This window comes from Cydia splendana, chromosome 16 (genome assembly GCF_910591565.1).
Source record: "Cydia splendana chromosome 16, ilCydSple1.2, whole genome shotgun sequence".
Classification (NCBI taxonomy): Eukaryota; Metazoa; Arthropoda; class Insecta; order Lepidoptera; family Tortricidae; genus Cydia; species Cydia splendana.
The window spans coordinates 2,291,184-2,316,056 of NC_085975.1; the positions used below are offsets into that span (position 1 = coordinate 2,291,184).

Here is a 24,873-nt window from a genome sequence, read left to right on the forward strand (position 1 = left end):
TGTCAGATGTCAGTGTCAATCGTACCGAGACCCGGTGTATATAGAAGGGGTTATCAATCATTATTGTTTTCATAAAATATTTCGCTAAAAGCAATTCTGGCCTCTAATCGTAGCGTTAATTTGTGAAAGAAATCATACGTTAAATCATGTCTGAGTACATGGATATAGATGGTAGCCTCTTGGAAGGGGTAAGATTATAAAAATTGTTTATTTACTTGCAATTTTTTTTTGTTTTACAATGTAAAACATCTGTATACTTTCTGAAAGGATATCCATGATTGATTAATGATTAACTTCTTAATGTGTTCTAGGGGGGCCAAATACTACGAATATCAATTTCTTTAAGTGCTATACTAGGAATCCCAGTGAGAATATCAAAGATACGAGCCGGAAGAAGCAAGCCTGGGTTAGCTGCTCAGCATTGCAAAGGTATTCCTTTTTTTCCACAATTATATCCTCTAGCCGCCCATACCATACGTCAAACTTTGCTAAGCAAAATGCAATTTTATGTATGTAGGTGCACATACAATAATATTAGTATTATGATTTATGAATTTCTTTAAGAAGCTCTTGCATGTTCACTATCATATTGTAATAGTTTCTTGTAGCCTTGAAGTCTTCCTCTCCTATTAAAACTATGCAGTAGTCTTCTTTGGTTAATGATTTGGTTTTTAAGCTAATATCTTTAATTATTTCTATGGTGCCTGCTTATGGTGTTTTCAGATGACATATTTGTGAGGTATTTGAAAGCATACTGTTAGCAATATTTAGCACCTTGTTATTTTTTGCAGTAGTTGTAGTACTTGTATTTGTGTCGATGATCGTAGCTTGGCTCGGCTCCTTCTCTATTGCACTTCCGTCAGGTTGGTTTTGCTGTTGTTTCTCCAAAACTGAATCTATGCTTCCAATACTATCCTCATGTTTTTCGCTCGTTTGTTGACTTGAGACCGGTGTAGAGTGTGGCGTGGTATGTGAGGTTATTGAAGATGATGGTGATATAATAGAATTTATTCCCCGTAGTTTGCTTAATTGTTTTTGTTTTTTATTACTTAGTACAGGCGATAATTTGTGAGGGGTTTCTGTTGTTAATAGTTTTTTGTAGGTGTCCATTTTATTTTTATAAGTGTCGACGGTTTTCTTCAGGTCGCTGATTTCACAGTTTAATTTACCTATTTCGTCATGAGCGCTAAGGAGCTGTATTTTTAATTGCTCAATTTCTTCTCGTAGTTCCGTAATTTCCGAGTTGTCCTGGACATGCATACTTGGCAAGCTCTGAACCGAGTGTACACTATCATATTTCCAGCCCGAGCAGTTCAAGTCATCCTCAAGTGTAATATGTGTAAGGTTTTCTGATGATGATTGTTGCATTTTAAGGCTATTATTATCGTGCTTTTTAATAATGACGATGTTGTAGGAGAATTACTCTGCGGGGTTTCAACTACTAATTGATTTAACTCTTGTTTTTCGGCATCAGGGTTCATCAAGTCTGCATTATCATTTTCAACTACTGGTATATTCTTTGGGGATGTGAAATTAACAGTTAATTCTGTAGTCGATTTTTGCCCTGCGGTGCCTTTAATCGGTTCACATTGCTTGCATTTCCTTTTTTTTTTTATATTCCTTTGAAACAAGCATGTAACGTTTAGCTGTCGGCACTCCGCTGCAGTTTATATCAAAGATACACTTGCAAACTGAACATTCCAAAAATTCTGTTGTTCTAGAAATTTTTTTTGGCAATTATGGCAAGCCATTACTGTTCTTTTTGTCTTTGACGCCGACATTTTGAACGTATTCTTTAGGGTGGTTCAAAAAACATTTTGTTTAATTTTCCTACGGGGCACCCCCTTATTTTGTTACACTTATTACGCTGATAAAATACACCAAGTTTCGTAATTTTATCTCAACTACAAGGGGGTGCTACAACACTTTGAAATTTTTCAAAGTTGTATGAAATCCAAAAAAAAAAAATTTTTATTATTCAGAATTTTATTTAAGTATCTGGTTTCACACTATTTGCACATGTGATTCATAAGTTTTTAAGTAGAAAAACATTTTTATTTCTATTTATTATAATTTTTCAAAAGTAAGATTTTATGAATTTCACCTAAAAAAATCATAAAAACTAGAAATAAAAATATTTTTTTACTTAATAACTTTTAAATCACACTTTCAAATAATGTGAAAACCACTACTTACATAAAAATCTAAAAAAAAATAAAAATCTTACTTTTGAAAAAATATAAAAAATAGAAATAAAAATGTTTTTCTACTTAAAAACTTATAAATCACATGTGCAAATAGTGTGAAACCAGATACTTAAATAAAATTCTGAATAATAAATACTTTTTTTTTTTGGATTTCATACAACTTTGAAAAATTTCAAAGTGTTGTAGCACCCCCTTGTAGTTGAGATAAGATTACAAAACTTGGCGTATTTTGTCAACATAACAAGTGTAACAAAATGAGGGGGTGCCGCTTCTTCTAACTAGAGTTTGAATTTATCCCATACAAACGTGAACCACCCTATAATCTTATATATTTATTTATGTCAATCTCTAATCGCTCAAATTACAAGTACTTAAAGTCCTTCCCAACGGATCTTGCGATGGTAACAGACAGGCCTATTTTACGACGGAGCGATTCTAAACTCTACGACTGCGCTAATAAAAGTAATACTGCTGTGACGCTTACTGTTTGACACGGACGACACAGAACCCGATCCTTTCCAACAAGCGCTCTCCGTGCCTTGTCAACACAAAGTTCAAATTAGAATGGAACAGGAGACCTTTTTATAGGTCTCTGGTCGGCTAGAGGATATTTCTAAGAATAATCCAATGACACAAATATTATCGTAAACATACGGTGTTTCTTTGTAGGAATTCAATTAGTTGCTGATATGTGTCAAGCCAAGACGAAAGGAGCAGAAATTGGATCAACTGAAGTACAATTTGCTCCAAAAAAGATTCGAGGTGGTCAATACTTTGCTGATCCTCACACAGCTGGGTAAGTTTAAAAAATTAATACTGAAAATAGAGAAAAAGAAATATCACAAATAGTTTTTTTTATTAGAAAAAGGTAAGCATTTGACCATAATCTCACCTGATGGTAAGTGCTGATGCAGTCCATAGTCTAATAAAACATGGTCTTCCATTCCCAGAGTGACACGGGCCTACGTCACAACAACATGGCCGCTATATATAGCGCTATCGCATATTATCATATAGCGCTGTCGCATGATGACGTAGGCCCGTGTCAGTTAGGTGACCTAGAAAAGACGGGAATGGAGTACCAGGCGGAGTATATTATTATACCATGATGCAGTCTAGGATGGAATAAACAGTTCATTCATAGTTTACCTAGCTCTAGCTATTTACATATTATTTATAGCCTTTACCATTCTTTTGACCGCATATTACTTTCTAAATGTATAGTTCGTTTTTTGTAGCATTAGAAATAAGGTAAACAATCTTGATGTGTCTTTTTATTCTAAAACACGTTTTAAAAATAAGTTACGGCAAATATGTAACAATTATGAATCTAATACAATCATTTATATTCTTCTGCTTTCATAAGTAATAGTAACTGATTTATAAAAAGCGTTTTTCAATTAAAAGACATGTCAAGATCGCTTACCTTCTTTCTAATGCTAAAAAAACGAACTATAATACATTTAATTTTTGGTCACAACTTTGAAATTTTAATATGTTTTTCAATGGTTCATAAAACACAGGGGACAAAATTGCATTAAGGCTCTTGATGAAGGGCAATCATATTAGGGTCACTGCACCACTGTTGTTAGTTTAAAACAACATTATTTTGTTGTAGCTCAATCAGCCTACTCCTCCAAGTAGCACTACCCTGTGCACTGATGGCCTATGGCCCCGTCACATTTGATTTGCGGGGAGGCACCAATGCGGACATGGCACCGCAGATTGACTACATGGATAAAGTCTTCAGGCATGCCTTGAGGCAGTTTGGTGCAGATTTTGGCTTGACTATTCATAGGAGAGGGTAAGTTGTAGAGTCCTATCTGATAGTAAAATGGTGGCTTAGGCGACCAAATATATTGTAACACATATTTGCTACCATAGAAATAAGGATGTGATATATTTCGTATTATCGTCAGTATCTGTTTGATTCCAATGTGTTTATGGATGTAAAATAAAAACTTGGAGTATTTTTTTTAACAGTTATATAATTCTAGCAACATATTTAGTTTTTATAAAGTTCATTGGGACTGGGCAGGCCACGTCTGCCGCATGCATCCGGATGGATGTCGCAAAATAATCGCGGACGTGGCAGGCCGAGACGGCGATGGCGGGACGACTTAGACACCTTCATTAATAACTGGCCGGAAAAAGCTCAACAACGGGAGTCGTGGAAATCAAGGGAAGAGCCCTTTGCCCAACAGTGGGACACTATAACAGGCTATTTAAAAAAAAAAGTTCATTCAAGAACTAATAAATGTATATCCTATTATTATTGGTTTCCAGTTATTTCCCAAAGGGCGGCGGCCAGGTGACCGTGAATGTTAATCCGGTGCGAAGTTTTCGTAGCGTCACGTTGACGGACCCGGGCACCGTGCACAGGATAACGGGGTCTAGTTTCGTGGCCGGGGTGCTGCCGATCAGTGTAAGTTTAGTATGAACACTAGAGATGCACCGGATATTCAGTTACTATCCGGTATCCGGCCTATCCGGCCGTTATTTTAACATCTGGCCGGATGCCGGATAGTGACCTACTATCCGACCGGATACCGGATAGTAACTGCTTGATTTCGGAGTAAACTAATTGGATTTAAGATACAGTCATGGCCATAACCGTACTCGTTTATTATTTTAAAACAATTTAAACATTCCAATAACTTGATCGCGCACTCATTTCGTACCTAGAAATGAGTCTGCCCGAACGTTCACTACGAAACAGGTCAATACCTGCACAATGCGCACCTGAAAAACCGGAAAGTAGGTATAGTTCCGCCGGCCGAATATTCGACCAAACAACTATCCGTTGAATCTCTGATGAACACACACAGCTATTATTTAAGATAATACATTATTTTGTCGTAGTTTCATAGTAATATGCAAGGACTCTTTCCTTATAGATGGCGCACCAAATGGCGGAAGGCGCGAAGCAAGCGCTACGGTCTGTGGCCGAAACCACCATCAACTGTTACAAGGAGGACAGTCGGATTGCCATCGGCAACTGCAATGGTATGCTGTAAGTACATTTACGATACCTATTATCAGGGCCGTCTTAAACTATGCTGGGGCCCCTGGGCACATAAGAATTTGGGCCCTTTTGGAAAGTAAAGAAAGCGAATTAAACTAACATTTTTCTACTATGATCTTCTTTTTATTAGGTATGTTACTATCTGTCCTTCGGGGCCCCCTGAGGATGGGGGCCCTGGCCACGGGCCCCGTGTACCCTTATGGTAAAGACGGTACTGCCTATTACTGATTTCTAAAAAAATATTGATCAGAGAATTGATTTTCCTGCAGTGAATTTGTCAAATCTCCTTCCCTTCCTGTTTGACGCCAAGAACGCCGAAAGGCGACATGTCCCAGCGCCTAGACCGTTTTAAATCTCATGGCATACACCTGTCAATATAACATTTGTTTTCAAGTAGGTAATATTGTTTGCTATTATGCTTATTATCAAGAGTTATTGGTAGTAAAAGATAGCTAAAGTCTTTGAAAAAAAATCGTCTCTTCCGCGATATACTGAGCCATATGTTTTGTCACAATAACCAAAGTTACCGCATAATGTACTGGAGCCCTACAGCGCCATCTCGTTTAGCTGTCAAATACGAACCTTACTCAGTCAATGCGTCTTTGCCTTAGAGCATTTAGTAACTGGAGACGCCTTGGCTGTCATTTTCTGTACAAAACAGTCTGCCGATTTTTACGTAAATTTTCTACATGATTTGTGCGCAACGTACAATTAGCCATGTCAGAGAAACGTCAGTCCATACAAAAGTTTGCACAATTGTGCAAGGTTTTCGGCAGAGGGGTAAGCTCTTAAAGGCGACTCCGGTTATTAGATGCTCTAAGGTCTTTGCTATGTTCATTGTAGCCGCTGTTATCCAGGTTAACCTGCACCACATCCACGGGCCACGTGTTGGGAAGTGACGCTCTCGGGAAAAGGGGCTCGGAGCCGCGGCAGGCGGGCGCCGCGGCCGCAGATGCTCTCAAGAAAGATATTGACGCAGGCGCTTGTCTCGACCAACACTGTCAGGTGAAATTTCACCTAAATTCTTCGTGACTGGAATTGAGCTCGTTATAAATATTAGATTTTATATACACACTAGCTTTTGCCCGCGACTTCGTCTGCGTGGAATTAGTACCAGCAGCTAGAGTAAGTACAGCGCCTGGATAAAAACTAATAGCAATTCGAGCATAATATGCTTAATTGTTTACACCAATTAACGGGCACTTCATTAATTTTCTCATTTCCAGATAAGATTAAAATAAGTGTTTAACCATGGTGTATAGATAGGTACGCTGCTGTCTTGTCTAGGAATCGAAGAGCTTGGAACTAAAACTGTTAACAATGTTTTATTCCAGGACCAAGTGATTCTGTTCATGGCGCTGGCGGAGGGTAAGTCGTGTGTGACGGTGGGGGAGGTCACACTACACACCAAGACCGCCATACACATCGCCGAGATGTTAGCTAAGGTATTATTGTAACTCTATAGTTCGTTTTTTTAGCATTAGAAATAAGGTAAACAATCTTGATGTGTCTTTTAATTGAAAAACACATTTTAAAAATAAGTTACGGCAAATATGTAACAATTATGAATCTAATACGATCGTTTATATTCTTCTGCTTTCATAAGTAATAGTTACTGATTTTTAAAAAGCGTTTTTTTAATTAAAAGACATGTCAAGATCGCTTACCTTCTTTCAAGTTCTTTCTAATGCTAAAAAAAACGAACTATAGTCGGACAAGTTTACCTCGTAAAGCCCAATTGTGAATTACACTGTCTCTGTTTCAATCAAATTTGATCGTTTTATAAACCAATTAAAGTAGCTTTTCTTTCGTTTCATTGCCTTTTAACCTTTTGGACGCCAATGACCGATAATGCGCACCGCAGGTCCAACGCCAAAGACGGATTAATCGGTCACAGACCACAGAGCAACATAGACCTACGTGCATATGCATAAAGTTCAATTTCAGTTTTGACACTTCGGTGACGTGGCGTCAGAGTGACAGCTTTTGTGTTTGACACGGCGTCGAAAAGGTTAAAAGAAATGAACTTTATCCCAATTTATTGCATTATGTTCAAAATAGATAAAAAAATGTGTGGTGGGCCTTACAAGGTAAAACATTTCAAAAACTATAAACCCACCATTAATTTATTTCACCATTTGGATTTATTTTTGTTGCAAACTCTTCTTTGGAACCTCTTTTTTAAAGTCGGTCAAACATAAACATTTAGCTTTTGCTGTGTGGCTTAGCCTACATTTTTAAGTTTAACCGAAATATCCTGTATTAGGGGCATTCCACGACACTGTCGCTTACGTAACGCTTTGCCTTGTATGGCAAAATCTCGAAAATATACTGCCAATTTGTTAGCCAAGTCATGAAATATTACCTGACCCAATATCGCTTGCTCAGCATTTTCAGAAGTATTAGAAGAATGGCGTTACGTAAGCGACATACTCGTGGAATGCCCCCTTAATGCCCCATTACCTGGTTAGTTATACTCTTTGACCGCAATGTAATATCAACCTTCGTGCATTCCAATAAGGTTTACAATGGCGCGTTATGTATAATGGGAGTGGCGTTCAAAGGGATAAAACAAAACATTAATCCCCTATTAATCGACCGTAATAGATGCTAAGCGTCATATCCGCAAGACCCGTCTAAGCCCTCCTACACAACTCGCAACTCGATTGGACAACTCCATTGCGCATCGTGTGACCGCATCTTCAAGACAAAGTTTGGTTTTGCGAGCCACATTAGGGCATTTCATAATCCGGATAAGAATTGTTGATGGAGTCGCCATTGCCAAGGAAGGAAGAGAGAGAGAGAGAGAATCGACCGAGCGAAGGTCTTACGTTTACAAACCTTGTGATTATTGACTTGTTTCAGGTGAAGTTCGAAATACATCCCAACGGCAGCCAGAACACGATCGAGTGCACGGGTCTAGGGCTTATTAACAACAACTTGCCTACGTAAATAAATATTCTAATATAAATTATTAACCAGTGTGATTTGATGTTTACTAAATCTGAAATTTTCGACTATTTATATTCATAAGTAGATGTTAATATAAAACAAATGGGTTTCGCCCATAGAAATATCGGTTACTGCCAGATGTATTTATTACTAGGGTCTGTGCGGAAAGAGAAGAGTCTTAGAATGTATGGGCTACCCTACATTTTATGACTCTTCTCTTTCCGCACAGACTACTGTCATGATTGTGGCTCTTTGCAATTAATGACAAAAAACCGACCTACAAGTGTATTTATTAAAATAAAAGTCATAAAATATATTGACGTATTTTATTACATTTCATCATTCGACGATCCGTCACCTCACGCTTACATCCGTTTGGAATTCTTAGAGTCCATAAAAAGGCCAAAAATATTCACATTTATCATAATATATACTGTGTAAGTACGTCCTTACAGTCAAACAATACATTATTCTAGAGTCGTGCGTGTAACGAAACATCTCGGAATGTTGGCAGCATTGATTCGTCGCGTGTTTTTTTATAAATTAGTTTTTTTTCGAAAACGCACCCTCAGGGTTGCCAGTGCGAAGAATACATTTCAAAAGAAACATAAGATTGTGACTATTGGTAACTCCCGAAATACAAAAATAATATATATTATAATTTGAAAACTAGATTCGTAACAAAAATAAACTTATAAATCTAATTGCATTTGCACATGGAAACAACACAAAAATATCAAATTTCGTTAACAAAGAAATGAAATGTCTCACATTTTATTTATCCATGTTTTGTCTCTTCCTTGCATCTAACAGAAAGAAAGAGATAAAACCATTTAATATTTAATAAGACGTATATAAACAGATTATAAATCAAGGATATAGAAAAGTGTACACATCAGGGAAACACCAAGTTACATTTATTACAACCTACAAGTAAATTATGCATATAGCACGGGCTATAGGTATATTCCCTTAGTCTTAAACATACTCCCACACTGGAAGATATTATGCGGAAGATGACCAGCCTCGTCCCACTATTGGGCAGATCCAATATTGTTTTTTTTTTTTAAGTTTTCTATAGTTAAAGATCAGTGTATCAATTTTTTATATAGCCTGTCCACTACTGTAAGAGGCAAAATAAAAAAAATGCCCATGTGAAGGTAGTAACAGGACTTTTATATTGTATACTTAATATTCTTAGCAAACCAGCTAATATTACTTCGACATCAGACGATGTTAAACTGTAATAATATTCCGTTTAGGACGGGCTCATGTTATAAATTATAATGAATGTCACACATTTCGGTCAGGTTTTGAACCTGGTATCAACAAATGCAATATTTTATAAATTTTCGGCCAAGAGCCAAGTGAATTCATACATTACTTTGTTTACGAGAGGCTGTACATACATATGTCACAGTAGCCATTTTAACTTCATAGAAGCCCAAACATTTAAATTTTACACTTTGTCAGTAATAGCTTAAGGTCCAATTCAGAAGAGCTAAGGAAGACTTAAACCCTTATTGTGTCGTAATTTTATTTTTAACAAGTCTACACATAGAACGCGTTTGTAATAAAAAAAAATTACAACTAGGTTAAACAAAATGCAGCTTGCAAAACATGTTTCATATTTTTCAACGTGGCAACACCACAAATGACAAAATTCACGGATACATAAAGTACTAGGATAAAGCGGTTACTACACGGTCGACAACTAGGCTTCCGACCCGACCTTGGTAGTTCCGACCGAATAGTAAGACGATTTGCGAAATTGTGTTGCGAATCGACCAAGTACTGACCTTGGACCGTCGGATCTTGGTTGCCAGCCAAGTCGAGCTTAAATTTCAAATGTTACACTCTGGAAAGTTAACATTATAATTACAATGATCGATTACGACTACGATCTGCTAGTTGCATTAAACTTTGTGCATTGAAATTCCTAATATTTTGCATTGTTAACAGTACCTATGTACACAAGTACCCTATTCTGTGGTTGTATGCTACTGTGAGCTTGTACGAGGCCTGGTACTGGCTGTGCGCTTGCGTCATGTTTTGTGCTTCTTACTCAGTCTTCTTCGCCTTGGCGTCTTCCTCTACGAGGGCTGGCTGGTCTTCATAGCTAAGGAAAAAAGATATAATTATATTTTATATTTATTAAACAAAAATTGACCGAGATTAAGGTTATGTTGAAGACCGGCACATTTAATTTTTGTTTGGGAAGACCATCATAAGGCACTTTCGTATTTTTTTAGGGTTCCGTACCCAAAGGGTAAAAACGGGACCCTATTACTAAGACTCCGCTGTCCGTCTGTCTGTCACCAGGGTGTATCACAGTTAAAATTTTTACAGATGATGTATTTCTGTTGCCGCTATAACAAATACTAAAAAATAAAAACAGTATAAAATAAATATTTAAGTACTCCTCCCATACAACAAACGTGATTTTTTTGCCGTTTTTTGCGTAATGGTACGGAACCCTTCGTGCGCGAGTCCGACTTGCAATTGGTCAGTTTTTTATACCTACTTTGCTCAGACAGTCGGAAAGGAAGAGCTTCGCTCCTTCTACTCTACCGAGCGAAGTTAGAGGCATTACCCAAAGGTCGCCTGGAAGAGATCGCTCTTCAGCGATAAGGCCGCCCGTTTAATTTAGGTACATGATTTATTGATATGTCATGTTTCTTTCGATATTGGTGAGCAATAAAGAATATTCGTGTCGCTTAACCTCAAACTCGGGTAAATCCATTCGACCCTCTCAGCAACGACCTACCCTATTACCTTTTCTTAACACCAAAATCGCATAATCTGACAGATAGATTTACCCAAGTTTGAAGTTAAGCGACTCATTTGTATTGTATTATACTAGACTAGGCGATAATAAAAATGGGTAACTCACTTGAACAGCGCATGTATATCGCCGCGCAGCAACGCCAGCGCGAGCGGCGTGCCCAGACACGCCGGCACCAAGTACAGCAGCGCCGGCTGCGCGTGCTTAAACACGTGCATCACCAGGATCGTCGCCAGCAAGCCCAGGATGTACGCGGAGAAGGTGGCGCGGAAGTAGAACTCGGAGCCGCGCTTGAGGCTCTTGTCGAAGCGGAGCAGGAGCGCGATGAAGATGCCCGGCACGACGATGTCGCCGAGCCCGAGCATGGCGAAGTTGGACGCGTTCAGCCCGTTCACTAGCAGGTCTTGGGGGAATACCACTGTGGACATTAATAGTACATTAACGCATTGACTGCCAGCAACCAGCCAGGCGCACGCTCTGTTCATAGTCGCTTTTCGATACATACGAGTTTTCACATGTTATCGGCTACGCTCGCAGCACACGCCGGCACTGAATGTGTTTATAACATGGTAAAGAGGCCTGCAATAGGGTACTTTCCTACTAGTCAAATCAATTTCTTTTTTCGAACTGTAAAACGATTTGCGATGAAAACTGCACACGTGATGTCACGGTCAAATCACCTACTTTTTTTTAGTTTTATCCGGCCTCACCACACCACATTCTTATAGGAGACCTGGATATTAACCCCCTTATTCAAAAAACTTTACGGGCCTAATTTAGTTAAATTATGTTTTATCCCTTTCTTACAAATACATAAGTCAAAATGACACATAAGGACAAACGATTCATAGCTAATTCAGAGCAGTAACGCGTTTATAAATAACGCCATATGTCGTGTTGGTTGCTATGATAACAAACTCACGTTTGATGGGAGCCTCGAAGGACTTGGCCACGGTGACCATGACATTGGTGCCGAACACCCAGAAGATGTCGTACAGAAACAGTCCACAGAGCAGGATGCAGCCGGTGACTACATTGTTGAGGTGGAGCAACTCCACTCCGTTGATGGCGAAGGCGATCCCGAAGAGGTTGTTTGCGATCCAGTGCTGTGGATTATAAGGAAGAGGGAATATATTTTATAGGGTACAACTTAGCGTAATTTCTGACATCCTTACATCCGTTAAAGGGCTTACATTCATGATTTTAGCACAATATTATATAATTATATATATTGATAAAGCGGCAATTATTAGCGCATAAAAGAGCAGAAACGTCTGCTAAAGAAAATCACAATGTCTCTAGACCTTATAAAACAAAGTCCCCCGCCGCAATTAGTAATAGCCGCCGACTGGTGTGCCATAGTTGCGATTTAGAGTCTCCCCTGAATTTTACCACTCGCTGTGCGTGCATGTACGAATATCATGGTTCCATAGTTACACTGTACTTACTTTCTTGAACAGGTACCAGGCTCCCAGACACAGCGAGATGCACACACAGATGACGTCATAGCTTAAGCTGGTGAACTTGTAGTTGACTATATCAGCCCGCTGGTCTCGCTCGCTGCGAGTGAAGTGGATGTGGTACCAGTAACATGTACTTACTTTCTTGAACAGGTACCTGACTCCCAGCCACAGCGAGATGCACACACAGATGACGTCATAGCTGGTGAACTTGTAGTTGACTATATCAGCCCGCTGGTCTCGCTCGCTGCGAGTGAAGTGGATGTGGTACCAGTAACATGTACTTACTTTCTTGAACAGGTACCAGCCGCCCAGACACAGCGAGATGCACACACAGATGACGTCATAGCTGGTGAACTTGTAGTTGACTATATCAGCCCGCTGGTCTCGCTCGCCGCGAGTGAAGTGGATGTGGTATGGTACGTTCGGTACCGAGGCGGGTACTAGGAACGAGATGATGGGGCTGTGGACGAATGAAGCTTATTAGAGGGGTGTAGGGTGTGAATTTGTTTGGTGGGTGGTTGACTTGTGGTACTGTCATTAAGGTTGAAGGCAAAAATTGTTCAAATAACACTAAATATAATCAGAACAAAATAACAATGAGAAATAATCTTGTCATGATTGTCAAAGTTCATTAATTCTGCAATACAACTGTTAGTAGGTAGGTACTTTATTTTTTATGGTTTTTTTAAAGAAAATAATTCGCATTTATAGGTACCACAACTACTGTTTACTGTAGGTAAAGGTACTATTTTTAGTACCTTTTTATTTACTCATAAGCACACATTAATTAATATTTTTATTCTTATGACTCGTTTTATTCTTTCGCGATAAAATTGTATCTACGAAATTGCCTTATTTGTAAAAAAAAATGCCACCGACTTAATACATTCATTGACCGGAGCGTAGCGAAGGTCTACGTTTCGACTGGAGCATTTTGCTTTTGTATGTCCGGATGTTCTCCTCTACAGGTCGCAATTCTTAACCGAATCTCGTGAAATTTTGTGACTGGATTCTATGTCTAAATAAATTTTTTTTGTCCGTCCGGTTTTTTGATTTTTTTTTAAATGGCGGAGTCGTGATAGCTCGCGCCTAAACAAATAGTGGTATCGATACCATACGAGTGTTTTCTTTTTGAGATATGTTTATAGATTAAATGGCCAAAAATTCAGAAAATTTTGTTTCGCTGGTTTCGGAGGTATTGAGATATTTAATTTTAACTAATTTTAATTTGAGAAGGAGTAGCTAAATTTCGTCAACCCATCTAAGAACTATTTGGCTCAGTTTGTAAACGTTCGCTTTTTCTGTTTGCACAGAGGGTCTGGGTTCGATCCCCAGTAATTGTATGCTGGGATATTATAACTTTTTGTATTTTTTTACACATAAATTTCGTATTGTTTTTTTTTTAATTTACTATATTTAAAGCTCTTAGCACCATGTTATTTAAAGCTCTGCTCGCGAGGTCTACAGCTCACAGAGCCACTAGTTAATATTCTTATTAGGTTAGATAAGAAACTGTCTTCAAACAACCCTTACACAATCATATATAAGTAAAGAAATACGATATAATCTTTTAACAAGATTTCTGGCTCTTGTTCTAGTATTTAAAGTCGGAATCTACCTGACCCAGTTACAACATTGTAAAGAATGGACCTTATTAGAAGCATTTAGAGTTCAAATTAGGTTTTATGTGGTTTTATAGTATTGTGAGTACTTAGATAATGCACTTAGAATGTACGTCGACTGTCTGTTCAGAAGTAGAGATTCAAAAAGTCTGGTTACAACTTTCTTGTTAAGTAAAATAACCGTGTTTCCATCAATTTATCGGCATTTTTTTTAACAGACAACGCCATCGAAACTTAAATAATGTCATCAGGTGATTTATTCACTAATTACCACAAGTTCATAGCCATATTGAACCATACTAGTATCAAAACAAGGTTAATTTTGCTTGTCGCCTGACGATGTATGGCGCAAAACCAGTAAAACATGTTTAACTTTTTGATTGTCAATCAACAATTGTCATCTTGGCTAGCCCGCTTAGCCGCTTTTGCAACTGACTGATACAATCATTGAAAATACTCTCCTTCCTCGCGTTTTCCCGGCATTTTGCCACTGCTCATGGGAGCCTGGGGTCCGCTTGACAAGTAATCCTATGATTTGACGTAGGCACTAGTTTCAATCATTGGAAATACTATTATGTAGTTATTAATTATTATACATCGGCCATTGGTCTATACAGTCATCGCAGTCGATGTAGGCTGTAGACTACCTCCTCAAAATACCTTCTTTAGTCGCTGCAAAGATGCTGTGGCCAATGATGATGATGATATTATACAATAGGAGCATTCCACGGGCTGTCCCGTACAAACGCATTTTATCTCCTGTGTTGCGACTTTTTTTTCAGCATTTAAAGCAGGCGATTATTTTTCTGTGCATATTTTTGACCATTTGTATGTATGTATGTATGTATAAACTCTTTATTGTACAAAACACAAATTTATGGCACAGTATAGGCAGTACAAAGGCGAACTTATTTGTCATAGAAAAGGACTTGCAAATCTTCAGAAAATTCGCGTTTGTACGGGACAATCGGTAGACAGTTTCATGGAATGCTCCAATACTAACCTCAACAGATGGCTCAGAGCCAGCACTCCAAGGAAGAAGAAGTATCCAGTGAGCAGCAGATTGATGTACTCCTTGGAGAAGATCTGGAAGAACACGTAGAGAGCGAAGAGAGCGCACGACGCGATGAGAGGGAACATCAGTGCGTCCTTGTTTGACATCGTCTCGGCGCGCTCGCCTGATTCCTGCGAATGAAGAACAATGGATAATGATGGGACTGTTAGCGTTGAGTGAGTCTTGGTAGCTTAGTTGGTTGAGCGGTGGGTGCTTTTTCGAGTCGCGATTTGGAATCTCGTTAGAAATTATTAATTCTTTGACCGTTAAAGACGTCAACTGACGCGCGCGGCTTACAGCCCAATATCAACCTTCGTGCGTTCTCATATAGTTCACGATAGGCGTGGCGTTCTAGGGGTTAAATTGAATTGAAATTGTTAGCAGACAAATCTGCTAAATGAAAAAAAATCGCAGAATGAGAAAAATATAAAGCTATACATTCCTAATTAGCTAATTACTTTTTCAAGTTACAGTAATCTTACTAAATTAAGACGAAACGGGAGCTGAGCTAAAAGTCAATTTTGAGATTTCAAGCTGAATATACCCGTCGCTCTGACGGGGCGTGAGAGACTGTATTTGTGTGTGTAATGCACGCACACAGATGCGTACGCTTGCACCCGCGCGCGCCTCATTGCCGACAATTTGCAATGTTCGCTTATTACTTACTGTGTTGCGATTGAATTTTTTGACCCGGCTTACGTTTACGGAACTCGATAATCTTTCTACTACTGTGACTTGGCTTTGTTTACTTGACTTTGCTGATCAGCTTATTGTTTTGGACTCCGTGAGTTGTGGTTACCTATTGGACCGCACGCAATTCATCTACCTTTATTCAAGTAATTAAGCGTAATTAGCCGAAACCTTTATAAGAGTGTAATTCATAAGAAGTACATAAGATATCATTTATGTACTGGTTTGCTGTTAGCTTTTAATTGTATCACTTTACATATATGTTACTCAAATAACTAACACGGTTACACTGTTGTAAGAACATTATTTTTCAGGTAGGCCTTATTATACCTACTATAGGCCTTATTACCTCCTAGTACCTTAGTAGTAGTAGTACTACTACGGAAATTGATTCAAAGACTCAAGACTGACTTAAGTGGCAGTAGGGTGTAGGGTTTTTTCTAGGCTTAATGAGTTCGCTGAAGCTTATTTTTTATACTTAGCGCACAGAACCACTAGTTTAACAGTATCAGCTCTAACCACATGTCACCATTTTGTCCTTTACGTAACAAACTCAGGGGCCCAGAATATCCGATGTACCTATCAAATCAAGGTTCTGTACCAAATAAGGCCCGGTTATTATAGTTCGTTATTTTTTAGCATTAGAAAGAAGGTAAACAATCATGACGTGTCTTTTTATTAATAATTATTGAAAAACGCTTTCAAAAATTAGTTTATATTACTTATGAAAGCAAAAGAATATAAAAAAGTATATGATTAATACATACATACATACATACATACATACAATCACGCCTATTTCCCGGAGGGGTAGGCAGAGACCACGGATTTCCACTTGCTACGATCCTGACATACCACTTTCGCTTCCTTCACATTCATAACATTCCTCATACACGCTCGCCGGTTTAGGGTGCTCTTGCTCATTAATATGATTAATATGATTTATAATTCTAACATATTTGCTATGACTTATTTTTCAATGGTATTTTTTAATAAGACATGTCAAAATCTGTTACCTTAATGCAAAAAAAACGAACTTTAAGCGTGCTAACTTTCAAAATTTCATTTTTTATAAGATAGTATAAGTAGATGGGCAAAAATTTTGCGTCCATGTCCACCAGTGAGTAAGTGATTGAGATACCTAAACATTTAACTTTATAATGTAAAATGATATAATTTACTAACCTACTCGTTTAATTTCAGGTAGGTTGAATAAGGAACCAAGTAACCATGGGGAGGAGCAGTATTTACTAACATTTTCTTTTTGGGTCTTCAGAGTGTATCGTTTCCTTTTTTTTGCACATATTACACTTAAATATATATTCTCTGTGTAAACCCTTACGTCTTTCAATGACAAAGGCAAGATCAGCAAATGTACAATTTGTATGATCGTGCCTGATATTTGAGATCACAGAAAATAAATATTTTAAATCCACTATTCTGCGACCTTCTAAAATTTTGTTTTATCATGATTCATGATCAAAAAGCTCGGATTCAATAGTCATATCAAACGTCGATTATGCAGTTGATGATGAGCTTGCATTTTCTACCATTGGTGCTGCAAATGCATCAACCGGTGGCGATAAACTTTGCCCTCTTGTAAAACAAATTACTATTGTGATTGTGTCCAGCAAAAGGCCAAAATTCGGTTTACTTTCCTGTTTAAAATATTACTAATTTATTCATATTTCAGATTAGGTACATAGGTAACTGTCTGAATGTTACAATGCCAGCTGGCAAATTCTATCACATTTGTTTGTTTGGTAGTCATGGTAACATTCACTTACATTGATATCCTTATTAAGATCTGTATCTTATTATCCAGACCTTAAAATATTGCCACCGTTGCCCTTTAAAAAAATACTGTTTAAATAATTGCTTCTATAGTATAAATAATGACTACACAAAAATGGGTAGTATTGTATATAATGCACGAAATAAGGCCCGATTCTTAAGCGGGTTTAAATTTTGAGGCCATGTCCGCTAATACTATAGACAAAATATCAAGTTTAATAAACACAAAAAAAAACATTGATGGGCCTTATTTTATAATTTAGGAGTAGAGTTAGGCCAAGAAAAATCTATAGCGATTTTGATAGAACACGCAGTGCAAGTATTATTTCAAACGTCGCTTCTATGAAATTATGACATATAAATAACACTTGCACTGCGTGTGCTATCAAAATTGCTGTAGACTTTTCTTGGTCTGACTCTAAAATATTCCTTATTACACCACAAACATAAAAACAAATTTAAAAAAAACCGGCGAAGTGCAAGTCGGACTCGCACACGAAGGGTTCCGTACCATTATTTATAAAAACGGTCACCCATCCAAGTACTGACCCCGCCCGACGTTGCTTAACTTCGGTCAAAAATCACGTTTGTTGTATGGGAGGCCCCACTAAAATTTTTATTATTACGGTTCGTGAGATACAGCCTGGTGACAGACGGACGGACGGACAGCGGAATCTTAGTAATAGGGTCCCGTGTTTTACCCTTTGGGTACGGAACCCTAAAACCGATTTACAATGTAGATAAAGGTAGCAACAGGCGGTCTTATCGCTGTTAGTTCTTATTCTTCCTTTGTTTAGCATTAGAGTGAAGGTGACGTGCCTTTTTTAAGCATGCAATCGTATAATTATTTAGCTTTTTTTGTAATAGTTATGTACTTAGTGGTTAATATTAGTATTTACTATTTTTTTTTCAATAATGCTTAAAAACGAAGTATAGACATGACAACCAAATATTAACGCCATTGTAGGACAGGATATACAGAACATGAATCATTTGTACTGTCACGCTCCGTGATTGTTGAGCCATTTAGGGTTCTAGCTAAATTGGACATTCCATAGAGCACGAGTAAGTATGGAACAACCAATTCAGCTAGGACCCTAAATTGCTCGACAATTACGAAGCGTGCCTGTAGGTACCTAAAAATTTTGTTAACCCATTTTAACCATGCAATAAAATATTTTTGATTTTGATTTCTAATTTGAAATATTAGAATCAAAAAGTTCATAATAGATTGTATATCATAACTACAAAAATGTGTTCCCTACTCTCAACCCAAAACCCCTTGTATCTTAGGATCTAGATATTTTCACACAAGACGGTTTATCGATAACTTCTTACATCACTAGATTATCGACATTAAATGACGACTATTGCCCATCACTTTTCTGGCTGTGTACGTATTTAGAAACTTGACTCCGCCCCTAAAATTAGTGCGATAGGGACAACTGCAGCTGAGGCGAAAAATCCTGCGTAAAAATGACAAAAATCGAGGTTTCGTAGTCCTCTTTTTCCTCCCCCAAAACTTAACCAATCGTAACCAAATTTGGAAATCTAAATGATTATGAAATTATCTGTGTCGGACCGTTTTGCTTTTTTGGCTAATTGATATCAGTTTTGAATACCACGCCTCTCATTGCGGCACAGTCTATTAGGCCATTTTGGCCGTTTTTGAAGGGCTCTAGCGCCTTAAAAAACAAAAATATCAAAAAAAGCAAAACGGTCCGACACAGATATTGACAATATTAATCTGTGTTGAAAAAATCATTGCTCTAGCTTCAAAAACCACGGAGGAAAACGAGGACTACGTTTGTATGGAGGAATGACCACTCCTGTTGGCTCTTAAGAGATAAATTGTTACAAGCAGTGTTAAACGCTCCGTCACAAAGGCGCGTTTTGCGGGCGGCGCGTGAGCGGGGCGCGCAGCTTTTACATATAAAACGCACACGCCCCGCCCGGAAAACGCGCCTGTGTGATGGAACCTTAACAGTTGTATTTTAATGTGATCAACAAATAAATACCATTTTTGAGATATGGCGAACAACGGTCAAAAGGTTAAGAAATCCCAACATACAACTTGGTGCGGCTATCGTGCGCGGCGCGTCATCGTGAAGCTTCTGGTGATATTGGGCTGCAGCAACGCGGGTCAGTTGACTTCTTTGGCGGTCAAAGGGTATTTAATCTGAACTTGATGCTTCTCATAATGAGAGTAAACATGAGTCACTATAGGAAAACCCAAATTGATATATTGAGTAGCTCAGGTTGAGCTGTTTGTATAGTATATAATTTATATAAGTCACTCGTAACCTTGACGAATGCCAGCCTCCCGAGCAGGCCGGCTTCCGAAGCGGATTTTCGACGGTTGATCACCTTCACGCGGTAAAACAGCTGATGGAGAAATGTCACGAATACAACCGGCCCTTGTGCATGGCCTTCGTCGATTATGAGAAGGCCTTTGACGGTGTCGAGCATTGGGCCGTGTTTGACGCTCTTCATCGCTGTTCAATAGATGCGCGCTATGTTGATTTGCTTCGGGAGCTGTACCAGGCCTCCGTCACACGCTCAAGGCCACGCGCTATATGCCTACCGCTCGGCGTATCGTCGACGATACAACCGACAGAGGGCCGCCGAACGCCCGCCTCAGCGCTCGCACCGCGCGTTTCCCGCGCTTATGCTTCGAAATGCCGAAACCACGTAATTATTGTGCAGTAGATGGGTGAAAAAGTCAAAAAAACAAAGGAAAAAGCCTATAATAAAGATTCATCTTTTTATGGCGGGCTAAAGGTCCCACCTGAAACGTTTAATAATTATATTGAAGGGTTAGAAAAAGTATTTTTAAATAATTTTGACGACGTAATAATTAATCGGCCGGTAGCACCGTATTACAACTTTTAAAAACCGTTGCTTTGCTCCTGAATATTTATTAAAATTATTTACGCGATTTAGGATATTTTCAACTATAAAATTTTAATAACAGAGAATTCCGAGAAGGGAAAAAATTATAAATCATTATATTAAAACTAAAACATATTTGATTCGCAACATTCGTTCTATTACAATAATCATCATAGGTAGGGTAGCTACAACCCTAGCGCATTCTTACGATGACGCGTTGGCACGTGACTCGCACGGCGGGCAACACAGTCTCGACTCTTTGTGCGCGTACTTATGGTACATTTTCTTCTTGTCCTGAGCAGCAGGTATTATTATTAAGGTTTTGTAGGCTATTATAGCGTAGGTATTTTTGCTTTTGTTTGGGAATGAAGTATCTGTTACGTAGTAACTATTTATTAATCTGTGGCTGTACGGCTCGGCAACCATGCAAGTTCGTCTTCACAAGACAAGTGACCCGATTTCCATTAAAAGGGGCGTGCGACAAGGAGACACCATTTCACCCAGGCTTTTTACGGCAGTACTAGAAGACGTCATAAAAACGCTTGCATGGGACAAGACCGGTATTAACATCCATGGTGTCTTTTTGTCGCACTTGAGATTCGCCGACGATATTGTTTTGTTTGCCGAGTCCCTGGATGATCTCCAAAGCGTGATTCAAGGACTATACCATGCTTCTATAAAGGTAGGTCTTAAGATGAATATGTCCAAGACCAAAGTTATGACGAACATCACTGGCTTTTCGAATCTCACCATAACGGTGGGAGCCGTAGAGCTGGAGGTGGTCGAGCAATACGTGTATCTTGGACATATTCTATCTTTCGACAAAAAACAACAGGAAAAGGAGATCTCCAGAAGAATCCATTTGGGATGGGCGGCATTCAACAAACTTGCGGACATCCTCAAAACTGATAACTTTCCACAATGCCTGAAAACTCGCCTCTTTAATCAATGTGTCCTGCCCACCATGACATACGGTGCAGAGCCATGGAGCGCACCATGCTCGGCATTAAACTGCAAGACCGAGTGAGGAATGTCGAAATCCGACGCCGCACCAAGGTACGAGACGTGGGTGACGTCATCTCCAAGCTTAAATGGAGTTGGGCGGGACATGTTGCTAGGCAGAGTGATGGCAGGTGGACCAAAATGTTGACGGATTGGTGGCTGCTTTCGGATGAAAGAAGCGCCTGGCGTCCGCTAGCTCGTTGGGAGGATGACATTCGGAAAATCGCGGGGCACTTTTGGATGAGACTAGCCCAGGACCGGGATAAGTGGCGTACACGAAGAGAGGCCTATGCTCAGCAGTGGGCGACTGAAGGCTAGAATGATGATGATGATGATGATAAGTATATGGGGCATTATCATGAAAAGGGACCTCATTGTTGATGGCGCTTGCGCCGCACAGCGTCGCGCGGCATTGTATTTATATCGGAGCATCTTTAATAATGGCGTAAGCGCCATCGACAATAAGGTCCCTTTTCATAGAAACGTCACATGTTGTCAGAGGCATCCAGAAAAACTTTTTTATGAAAAAAATGGAATTTGGAAAGTAAATGAAGGTTATATTATAAATTATTTTTATTATAGAATGTTGAATAGGACCCTTCTTTTTGTAGCCAAGTTAATTGTTGATGCTCCTACGTCATTCTCCGACACGTATAATAAATAACAATTCAATTATTATTTATTGACAGTGTTATGACTACACTAGAATATACATAATAATGGAGATAAAGCTATACCTAGTCACAGATATCATTCAAGTAGAGATAATTATTCAGTGAGTAAAGTACAAGCCTCAATAATTGCTTAATAGGGCTCATTAGATTATAAGGCACTTATTGATTACAGACAGTTGTGTACTGTTAGAAACATACATTATCTTATTATGAAACCTTATCATTTAGGAATAAAGTCCAAAAATATAAACATAAAGTGCAGGGGCGCAATTTCGACTGCGGGAAAATTTCAACAAATCGAAATATCTTCCATGTTTTACATTATTAACTACACATACGGCACTCAGTTAATAATGTAAAACATGGAAGATATTTCGATTTGTTGAAATTTTCCTACAGTCGAAATTGCGCCCCTGCACCTTACTTATGTTAAGAGAACCTTTTATGGTGAAGCAAGAATGCCTACTAATATTATAAATAATGCGAAAGTAACTCTACCTGTTACCTCTTCACAGTTAAACTGCTTAACCAATTTAGATGAAATTCGGTATGAAGATAGTTTGAGGCCGTAGAAAGGACATAGGATAGTTGTTATAAAGCAAGATGCATTCACATTCCACGCAGACAGACTAAGCATGCGTAATACATACACATACATCATTAAAAATGATTCAAGCTTTGAAATAAAAATTTGAGCATTATACATTCATACATCCAACGAGTTAAAGACTGGTTTTGTGCATATTCAGAGTAACACAATCAAAATGAGGTGACTTATACCCATTAGTTAATGTGTTGCCTTTAAACGATCTAATTTACGTAATCCATTTTGAAATGTAAATGTAGACATACTAAGTTACAATTGTGTTAAATAGGCAGGTGAACTTTTGCAGAAATTCATAGATGATGGTATATTATTGTATCTGTTAACTTTGTAATCCTTAGGTGTGGATATGTTTAATTACAATATGATATACATCATTAAATCATATGTCTTAATTTAATGATTTAACATATGATGTGAGAAAAAACAGATAAATGGATCAGGACTATAACAGAATGATACCCAAGAGGCTGTGAAAGGAATCAGGGTGGCCAATGGAAACGCTGGGATGATGACCTCAAAAAACCGGGCAAGTGCGAGTCGGACTCGCGCACGAAGGGTTCCGTACCATATAAAAAAAAAAAACAAAAAAAAAGCAAAAAAAAAAACGGTCACCCATCCAAGTACTGACCACTCCCGACGTTGCTTAACTTTGGTCAAAAATCACGTTTGTTGTATGGGAGCCCCATTTAAATCTTTATTTTATTCTGTTTTTAGTATTTGTTGTTATAGCGGCAACAGAAATACATCATCTGTGAAAATTTCAACTGTCTAGCTATCACGGTTCGTGAGATACAGCCTGGTGACAGACGGACAGACGGACAGCGAAGTCTTAGTAATAGGGTCCCGTTTTACCCTTTGGGTACGGAACCCTAAAAAGGTTGGATTACACTTGCAAGAGATAGGGAGAAATGGCAATCTTTAGAGGAGGCCTTTGTCGAAAGACAACCTGTTGTTACAAAACCCAATTGTCAGAAAAGAAATACTTAATATTATTATCACTGTAGAGCAGCAATTAAGGCTTTTTTTTTAATTATACATCATTAAAATGTTCTATGCAATAAAATGGTAATAAAAATATAGTGGGAGTAAAAGAGAAACATAACTGTAGTACTGATATGAATAATGTTATGGAAAAGTGGAACAAATTTACCATGACATTACATGGCTGCATAGAAATTACCACTGAGAAATTAAGTACAATAAATACAATACAATACAATTCACGTAGTTAATTTTCGTAACACAAATGAATCAATAAAATTAAGTTAAGACTAAATCACACCTTCTTAACTGTGCTTAATTACATACAATTTTTTTTGCAATTCACTCAATACCTAGGTAATAAGGAAATTGCAAAATATGGGGAAAATTATAAATTACTGTACTAATGGACAAATTAAGATATATTTTGCAAGTATGATGAAGTACATGATATTAGCATACAAGTTCTAAAATTGCCCAATGTTCAATATATGTATTTGTGGGCGTATGTGGGTTCAGAGCTATATTTAACAAAGACATGACGTGCTGGAGTTATTTACACGGAGTCCGCATAAACAAGCGTGAGCCAGCATATGCCACGGGGCCAGGACCGCCAACGTGCGGTGACCTGATTGGACCTCAAATAAACATAGTGAAAGTGAAATAAAATCACAATATTTCACACAATGGAATCATCAAAACTCACCTTTTGCTCCTTAAGGTACTTCACTGAACGAAATGAACCGAAAAATATCGGCAAAATAGCCATAATAACTAAACTTAAGTAGGCAATCGCGACGCCCTCAATACTCGATGGTGGCCGGTCTGTAACATTTTTCACTGCTTCTCTCACACCCTCCTCGATGCTTATAGGAATTTCAGTCGCCGTATCAGCCATTTCGTGTGATTACTTTGAAATAAAATAAGTTATGAGCTGGGACCTTGAGGGTGCTCCAGCTTGACAAGAAAATGACAAGTGTACAGTTTGGTTGGCAATGTTGGCTTCATTGACAAAGGGCTTAGGGCGTTCAATAAAACCGGTTCCGACCGATTCACATATAATTTAACGCTGGCAACAAATATCGGCGGTATGTTGGTAGTACTGTTCAAAAACGTCACCGTCAC

The 24,873-nt window shown here is 38.3% G+C and overlaps 2 protein-coding genes and 1 long non-coding RNA gene across 3 annotated transcripts in view; 1 reads left to right on the forward strand and 2 right to left on the reverse strand.

Moving 5' to 3' along the window:
- Positions 1 to 24,873, reverse strand: part of LOC134798133 (uncharacterized) — a 113,399-nt gene that overhangs the window by 11,427 nt on the left and 77,099 nt on the right. The window lies entirely within an intron of this gene.
- Positions 32 to 8,332, forward strand: LOC134798099 (RNA 3'-terminal phosphate cyclase). Its single transcript, XM_063770437.1, has 9 exons — positions 32 to 188; positions 312 to 429; positions 2,877 to 3,003; positions 3,826 to 4,011; positions 4,494 to 4,632; positions 5,105 to 5,220; positions 6,090 to 6,237; positions 6,567 to 6,677; positions 8,098 to 8,332. The coding sequence occupies exons 1-9, from the start codon at positions 147 to 149 to the stop codon at positions 8,182 to 8,184; spliced, it is 1,074 nt and encodes a 357-aa protein (XP_063626507.1). The 5' UTR covers positions 32 to 146; the 3' UTR covers positions 8,185 to 8,332.
- Positions 8,497 to 24,737, reverse strand: LOC134798098 (minor histocompatibility antigen H13). The gene is made up of 6 exons (XM_063770436.1): positions 24,455 to 24,737; positions 15,058 to 15,239; positions 12,718 to 12,892; positions 11,892 to 12,075; positions 11,078 to 11,387; positions 8,497 to 10,303 (listed from the first exon to the last, which is right to left on the reverse strand). The coding sequence occupies exons 1-6, from the start codon at positions 24,644 to 24,646 to the stop codon at positions 10,246 to 10,248; spliced, it is 1,101 nt and encodes a 366-aa protein (XP_063626506.1). The 5' UTR covers positions 24,647 to 24,737; the 3' UTR covers positions 8,497 to 10,245.